The following is an 8,212-nucleotide window of genomic DNA, read 5'->3' on the forward strand; positions in this document are numbered from 1 at the left end:
AACCATAAGCAGGAAATTGTGCTTCCCAAATAGCACCAGAAACCTGCTTCAACCCTGACTAAAGATGCCCTCTTTAAAAGTAAGGTGGAAAAATCAGGCTCTGTCTCCATTTGATTCCCGCCTTTTCTGCTGAGCTTGCCAACATCTTTAGTAATGGTGCTGTGGATAGTTGTTAACTTAGAAGCTGCTTTCACATTGCCAAATTATTTCACACAGGTCACCATCTGCTACTGTAGTAATGACCCTCTGGATATGTTCCAGTGACCTGTGGTTGAAGGACTGTATTTAGTTCATTAACAAATTCTGTAGCCATCCTGTCCCATTAAACATATTTTAAAAACACCACATAAAAGTTTAAGCTTGTTTTGGTTTCTTTTTTTTTTTTCTCTGTTGGTTGTTCTTTTTTGCTTCACAGCCCGGATTCTTTGTTACTTGTCTCATACTAACGAACAAACTACAACTGCTTCTGACAGCACAGAGAAATCATATGCTGATCAGGTCAGACAAGGTGTGGTATCTGAAACACAGATAAAGATAAAGCTTAACCCTTCCATAACCAGTTTGATTATATTTATAAACTACCTGCCGCTATCTGCCTGGCTTGCAGGTAGCAGAATTTGGCACTGTCAGTTATGTTACTATAAAACTGGAGTCATTCTATGACCTCAGTCACGTTATTGTTTGTACCAATGCAACTAAGATCACAATTTAACCTAGATGGCATAGGAAGGTAATGGCAAAAATGCTAACCCAGTCAATGGACCAGGGCTATTTCTGTCAGTGAAGGTAACCAGATCATCCAAATTAGTCTTTCCGCAATCTGAACTTGTTTTGTGGTCTTAAATCAATATAAATCAAAATTGAGCAAAGGTTTTATGGCATTCAAAGAGAATGTTTAATGCCATTTTTACTACAATCAGAGTAAACCTCTGTTTTTCCCCCCTAACTATGTGCAGGCCAGCATGGCTTTGACTTATGATCCAACAGCTGCTATACAGAACGGGTAAGTAATATTTTTTTCTATTCCCTGTTTGAAATTATTTATAGTACTCTTTTTATTTTGTAATACTCTTCCTTTCAGGGAAACTCATTCAGAAACAAATTAGTTCTATAATGCATTTATAAACTACATAAAGTTACACTGTTAAGTACATTTCACAGTTTGCATTTGTTATTTTACTTTTTCTGTTTAAACTAGCCACCTGAACATTAGGCGTCTTCCCTAATCATTTCCATTTCCATTTGTCAAATGCTGATTTTATTCTTCTTATGAAAAAAAAGTGAAGTTCTCCCTTTATTGATTTAACATATGTTAAAATAATTATCAAAGATACTACCATAGTTTATATAATACAGTTGTTAATTAAACTAAGTTCCCCCTACTGGTTGGATGAGTATCACTACATTGTCTCAATAGAAATACTAATTAATGGCAAAACATTAAATTAGCTTTTGAACAAAAGTAATTTAGGACTAAAATTTTGAACTCTGCTCTCCTTCATTTTTCAATTACAGTTTAAAGGCACAAATAATTGTAGACACTGGCACAGTTAAGCCATTTAACCATTTACCCATCTGATTGTGCCAGCAATTATCTCCTGGCTTGAAAAATTAGATCCTTAAAATCTAGGGGACATTTCAAACTAGATAACGTTAGCTTTAAAATAGATTATACTTTGGCCCTGAACTACTTGAAAGCAACTGTTTAACTAAATAAATGTTCTATAGTCTCATCAGAGTTTATCTATACACCTTGGATCTTCCATTTAATGGAAGGGAGAACACATGAAAATAAGAAAAAAAATATTTTTCTTTCTAAATATTTCTTAGACCACTGCAAATAAATTATTCAAATATAGCACTATTAATATCAGTATAACTACTACTACTAATAATAATAAACACTTTTAATTTTCACTGCACTTCCCAAACATTACCTCTGCCAGTAAAATGTTACCTCATTTTGTAGATGAAGAGACTAAGGGAGAGAAATAAAGAGAGTAACAAAGGGAGCATTTTCTAAACTCTGATCTGAACTCAAAAAGCCGACATCTGGTCCCTTGCGCTGATATCTACAATAAATCTCTTTCTCCCTTTCCTGCACTTTTCCCCATGTGATAGCTGTGATTTTTAGTTGGTGGCATATGTAGAATACCTTGGGGATGGGACTTGCTTGATCAGAAGTTCATAATCTGGCCATAGTTCATCTAAACCAGGGGTGTCAAATGTGACTGACCCTGGCTGGATCCAAACTATGGGCTCCTTGCTGGTTGGATCCAAACTGTGAAGAGCCTCACAGGCCAGATGAGGATCCAGTAGCAGTAGCATGAGCATCTGGAGAATTGTAATCATGTAACCAGCATCCTTCTACTTGAACAACAGGTTTTAAAAGTTATTCATGTTATAGTGAAAAGTAACTTATAGCTATACGTTATTTAAATCAGAGAGTATCTAACACTTGCTGAGGTATTTGGATTGTTCCATTGTTGAGCAGTCTGGCATTGTTTTTTTGGCAAAACAAAGCATTTTCTGTGTCACAATAGCCAATGGACAATTTGGTTATGCCATGTTTAACATGTTCTCTTTTTGATAAAATATTGAATAAATACAATTGGAGGTGCTTTTTCATTTGCTTACAATTAATTATTGCTTTTGATGTCATTTTCCCCCTAGAGGTTATATTTTCAATTTAGGCAGCACAGTAGAATCTCAATCAAAATGCTTACATGGCAAGATTCTGATTGAGGTGTCATCAAAAGCAATTATTTAACGTGTAAAAAATCACAATTGGCCTATAGTAAGTGAGATAGTAGTCACTTTTTAATTATTTTTTAGCTTCCCACAACTCTGGCTATTAGTTTTTATGTATCAGATCAACACAAATCCATTAAATTATTCACTCAGATATTTGTTTGATTACATATTTTTTGCCATATATCTGTTATTTCTAAATTTAACAAAAGTCTAGCTCTTGGAATTTATGCATGATATGGATAATGCATATTCTCAGTGCTTTGTACTAATGAGAGATAACAGCAACAGTCCTAGGCTAGGGGCAGACATTACACATAAACTGCTTTAAATGATCAGAAACTGTAAGAGAACCTGTAACAGGACAGACATTCAGTGCATATAAACCAGTTTGAAAATGGCTGAAACTGGTTTGAGATAAACCTGATTGAATGTAGTATCACACTTAACTGATTTGGCTCAAACTGGTTTATGCAATGTCTGCCCCAGATCCCTTGCTGGTTTAAGTTAAACCAGACTCCCCCAGCATCCCAGCATGCTCTCTGGGCTGGGCTCTGTTCTGCTTCAGAGATGGGCTGGCCCCACCCTTCTGCTTTCTAGCCAGAGCAGGGACAGGACATGGTGAGATGCTGGGCAGCATGACCCCATTAAGGCAAAGTGGGCAGGGAGAGGATTAATTCTTCCCTCCTTTGCCTCCTTCCCCACTGCAGCTAGGGTCTGTCTGTCACCCAGGCAGCAGAGGGGTGGGACCTGCAGCGGTGGCCTCTGGGACTGGCAGACCCTGGCTGCAGGGCTATAGGGACCAGAAGGGATGGAGGGAGTAATTAACCGTTCTCTCTGCCCCCTTCACCTTAATGGGGGCCATGCTGGGATGGTTGTCCTGTGGGGCAGGGAAGGGAGCTCTGCTCTGTGCTGGGGGGAGTCTTCCCCCTCCTTGTCTTCCCCCCAGGGAGGCTGGCAGATGACGGTGCCTTGGATTAGCAGGTGAAACTGCAGAAAGCTGATGAAGCTGTGCTGTTTTATTGTGGTAGGTGTGGATCATTAACTCCACCTGTCAAACAGCAGTGGTTTTCTAAAGAGAGTGAACCAGAGCAGCACTTCTCAACCCGTGGGTCACAACCCTGACGTGGGTCACAAGAATGTATGAAAGTGTTGTGAACAAACATTAAAAATGGATCAACACACTTTAAAAATGGATTCTCCTTTAAAGCAGAAAAATGATGGTTGCTTTTCCCTTGTAGGCTGGCAGCATTCCAGCCTGCAAAGAGCTGCTTGGGGCCCTCCATGCCCCACAAACACCCATCCCCTGCCCCACACACTGGGGGGCTGGGGCAGTGGGTCGAAAGTGAGGTGCTCTGGCTCAGAACTGGCCATCAATGTTTCCAAAAGTGTCCTGGTACAAAAAAGTTTGAGAACCACTGAACTACAGTGCTAGGATAGAGCAAGGTAAAACACACGGACAGCGAAGCACAAGGGGATGCTTAACCTGAGATTTGAATGACTAATAAAACCAACAATGAACAAGTTTTAGAAGCTTGCATAAAGCTGCTGACTATCTACCAGTTAATCTTGGTAAGTACAGTTTGGTACCTCTGCACAGAATAGGAGGGAAATTGAAGTGGCTGTCTTGAGAGAGGCAGATTGGAAAGAAGTGGCCTTGGAAGAGAACTTCAAAAATCAGTTGAATGATGGAAAATCTGGAGTTTATGTAATGGTATTGTTTTGAGGTATCATTAGAGCTGAACCTTAGATGAGGGGTGAATTTGAGCATTAATTCAAGGTCCTGGAAGTTCTCCAGATGAAAAGAAAGGGAATTGGCCTGTTCACAGAATAGTACTGTAAATTATAATATTACACATTTATATTTTTTCTTTTGAAGTCCATAATAAAAACAAAGAAAGAGAAGCTTTCATTTAAAATAGATAAGCAGTTTTTCCCACTAAGGAATATCCAGCTAATTTTCTTGTGAGCCTATTAAGTTATAAGGTCTGATTCTCCAGTCCATTACATGGGTTTTATGTGAATGTAACTTCATTAAAATTAGTGGCATTACACCAGAATAAAACTGATGTAATGGGGTAGAGAATCAGGCCCTTGATACACCTTAGCAATGCAAGATGAATTACATAGCTATCAGAAACAGTACACTGTGGTACAGAAACTCCATTCCCATCTCAATCTCTTTTTATTTTGTCTTTATAATCAGGCTTTCTTAAATTGCACATATGAAGGCACTTAGATTTAATTTCAGGGAGGGGACATTCTGTTGTGTTATAGTATCCATTTTACAATTCCAGCTATATTAATATAGTTTCAATAGTACTGCTTGATGCAGTAGAAAAATGTACTGATACTGTAAAAATGCTGATTTAAAGTGTTACTGAATTTTTAAGTCTCCTTGGTCTTTTGACTAAGACTGCAAAATATTGTATCAGTTTAATATCTGATATCTGGGGGACTATTCTGTGCATTTGAAAAGAAGCAGGCTCAGTACTCAAATAGATCTTTTCTCTAGCTTCTCACTCTGTGGCTTATTGCAGTGGAAAACCGCTGCTCTGATAATGCTTGGTAATGCTCTTAAATTATGTTAGCCCCAAGATACTATTCATGAATTTAGATTTTTCAGAACTGCCTGTGGCCATGCGGCCTGATCAACTGGTGTTTATTTCTGTGCAAATAACCACTTACCACAGTACAGATACTATGCGGAAGCTTGTACATTTTCCTCTACTACAATAACTGTATTGACTCTTCTGACGGTGTATACAGGCCGTATATTACAGAGTCAAACCCCCAAATACAGGAGGGTGGTTTTATGCACAAGTGAAATATGTTCTCTCTCTACTCTACTGGATAGCAAAAAATCATTTCAGAGTACCACCAACATATGTCTGATGCCCTGGTTGATACCCAGGTTGTAAATGTGTTCTGTTAAGGCAGGGGCAGGCAATTCTTTCTGGTGGAGGACTGCTTACCAAGTTTTAACAAGCCATTGAGGGCCACATGAGTAGCCCCACCCCTTTACAGGTGCCCCACCCCCTGGTCACCATCTTTGGACCAGAAGTCTGGCCCCCTAACCCCTGACCTTTCCCACCAGAAGTCCCTTGCCTTGCCTCCTGGAAATATTCCTTTCAGCAAGGGGGTTGCCATCTCAGAACCAGAAAAATACCAAATTATATTCTGAAAATCCCACATGTACTACAACATTCATTAATTTCATTTCAGAAAATATTTTTTTTCCTGATTTACATGTGCTTGTGTAGTGTACATGGGGGAGACAGTATGATAGCTTAAATGAAGTCTTACTCTTGTATATTGTGGGAGAGTGTGGGTGGATGGGAGGGTAGGTATAGGTTTGTGCATATTTGGGGTGTGGGGGATTTGTGGGGGGTGGATAGGTGTGGATGGGTATGGGTTTTGTGGGGAGCTATGAGTGTGTTGGGGGAGGGTGGCTGGGGAGGGTTGTGGCTTGCACGGAGGGGGTGGGTTTGTCCACAGCCTGCCCCCCCCATGGCAGGCTGTGGGCAAACCCACCCCCGCGTCAGCACTCCTGTAAGCCTGGCCTCAGTGCTCCTGCCATTCCTGGCCCCCATCTGCTGCTTCCCCATCCAATTCCCCCCCACCTGCCACTCTGGCAACATGTCCCAGCTGCTCCTGCAGTTTCAGCGCAGCTAAAGCATGACAGGCAGATGGGGCAGTGGGTAAATGGCTGCAGCAGGTGAGGGAAAGGTACAGCAGGCGGGCACATGAAGCTAAGTGACAGCCGGGTGGGAGCACTGGAGCACCAGTGCACCAGGGCCAGTGCCAGTGGGACCTAGGGTGGGGTGGCAGGAGTGTGGGGTGCGGGCTGCCAGAGGCTTTATGGAGCCAGGTGGCATTGCTCAAGCAGGGAGAGGAGGGAGCTGACCCAGGTCCATATTTCCCCTGGAAGTCTGGGCCCCGCACTCCTGCTGCCTCACTCTAGGCCTCGCTGGGTCTGGCCCTGGTGCACCTGTGTTCCCACCTGGCTGCCACTGCGCTCAATGCACCCGCTTGCTGCCCCTTCCTCCTGCCTGCCACAGCCATTTCCCCTCTTCCCCTCCTCACCCTCGCCCACCAGCCAGCACCACATCATTCCCAGATGTGGCACTAGGACTGCATGAGCTGGCCCAGCCAGCCCTAAAGACTGGGGTGATTGCCCATGGTCCTCCCCTGTCTCCCTCCCCCTTCCTTCTTATCAGTATTTCCCTCAGTCCACAGAGGAAGGAATAGCCCCACGCCAGAAGCCTCCAGAAGCCCCTGCTAGGCAGAGCCTTCTGGCTGGGGCTCAGGGTGGGAGAAGTTGGACAGGGGGCCTGGGCTGGGCTGGACTTGCTGATGAGGCTGTTTAGTTCTGCTGCCTCCTACCCCTGGGCACGTCCACACATGCAAGCACACGCACTTGCAGTGGCTCAAATAGAAGTGGTGCAAATTTGAGCCGGGGATTTTTACCTCAGCGCATGTGCTCAGACATGCACTTTGTTGTGGAGCAAGTTGTGCCACTTGGAGCAAAATAACCCTGCCTGGTTCCTCCCAGATCTGCAGCCAGGGGGAGCTAGGGCTCGAGGCCAGCACCTCTGCTGTCCCCAGCAGTATAAAAAGCTGCCCTGGCAAGTAGCTCAGGGCTACTAGCTCTCAGGAGCTTCTGGGGCCCAGCCAATTGGTACCTGGAGACTCTACCCCTTGTGCCAGCTGGACTGCTGAAGCAGCCCTGAGAGTTCCATGCACCTTTTACACACTGCAGCAGTCTGGCAGTGGGAGCTGCTGCCTGGCAGTGCACCTGCCAGACCCAGATGGGGACTGCATAGCCAGTAGAGGAATCTGCCCCTCTGGGTCAGCTGCCAGTGGACTGTGGTTGCAGGGTTGGCCTCTGTGCGGCACTACTGCCATGTGTGCCCCCTGCCCGGCCATCTGGGCACCTATTGCCTGGAAGATGTTCCAGGTGTGGTAGCCTGCTTTGAACTGTCAAAGCATGTCCTCCTGGCCCCATTTGGCCAGGAGGTTAGCCACAGCTAGCTGGGTCTAAGGTGCCAGCTTTGAGCAGGCAGGGTCCTGCCAGTGGCCTCCCTAGCAGGAATTCTGGTGTTCCCTATTGGAAAAGTGAAAAATCCCTAATTAAAAAAAAAAAATCCCAAAGTCACAATGTAAAATACCCCCAAATCTATGTTCTTCCACAAGTAAAACAAAAGACCACTATAAAGAGAGAGAGAGAATGAGACAGAGATAGTGATCAGCTGGACAATGTTTTATTGATATATCTACAATGTTAAAGCAAGTCACTTATAATAATAATAAAGTGAACTTCTAAACTCATGTTTCATGAATCCCACAGGGGATTCGGCTCCCATGCAAGGGCTATGGCCCCCCAACAGGGGATTTGGCCCCCCCAACGGGGCTACCACCCCCCCCTGCAAGGCCCACATGCCCTACCCCAACCTCCTGA

General features: G+C 43.7%; 1 protein-coding gene across 4 annotated transcripts in view; it reads left to right on the plus strand.

Annotated features, from left to right (window-relative positions):
• RBMS3 (RNA binding motif single stranded interacting protein 3) overlaps positions 1 to 8,212 on the plus strand; it is a 707,347-nt gene that overhangs the window by 547,691 nt on the left and 151,444 nt on the right. For all 4 annotated transcript variants that reach the window (XR_002095924.1, XM_019508786.1, XM_019508787.1 and 1 more), the window contains exon 7: positions 957 to 1,003. Coding sequence is in view for 3 of the 4 variants with exons in the window: in XM_019508786.1 (XP_019364331.1) it covers positions 957 to 1,003 (47 nt within the window). In the remaining variant the exon portion in view is untranslated. The remainder of the gene's footprint in view (positions 1 to 956; positions 1,004 to 8,212) is intronic.

Source organism: Gavialis gangeticus, unplaced genomic scaffold (assembly GCF_001723915.1).
Source record: "Gavialis gangeticus isolate Ggan-Ray unplaced genomic scaffold, GavGan_comp1, whole genome shotgun sequence".
In the NCBI taxonomy this organism is placed as follows: domain Eukaryota; kingdom Metazoa; phylum Chordata; order Crocodylia; family Gavialidae; genus Gavialis; species Gavialis gangeticus.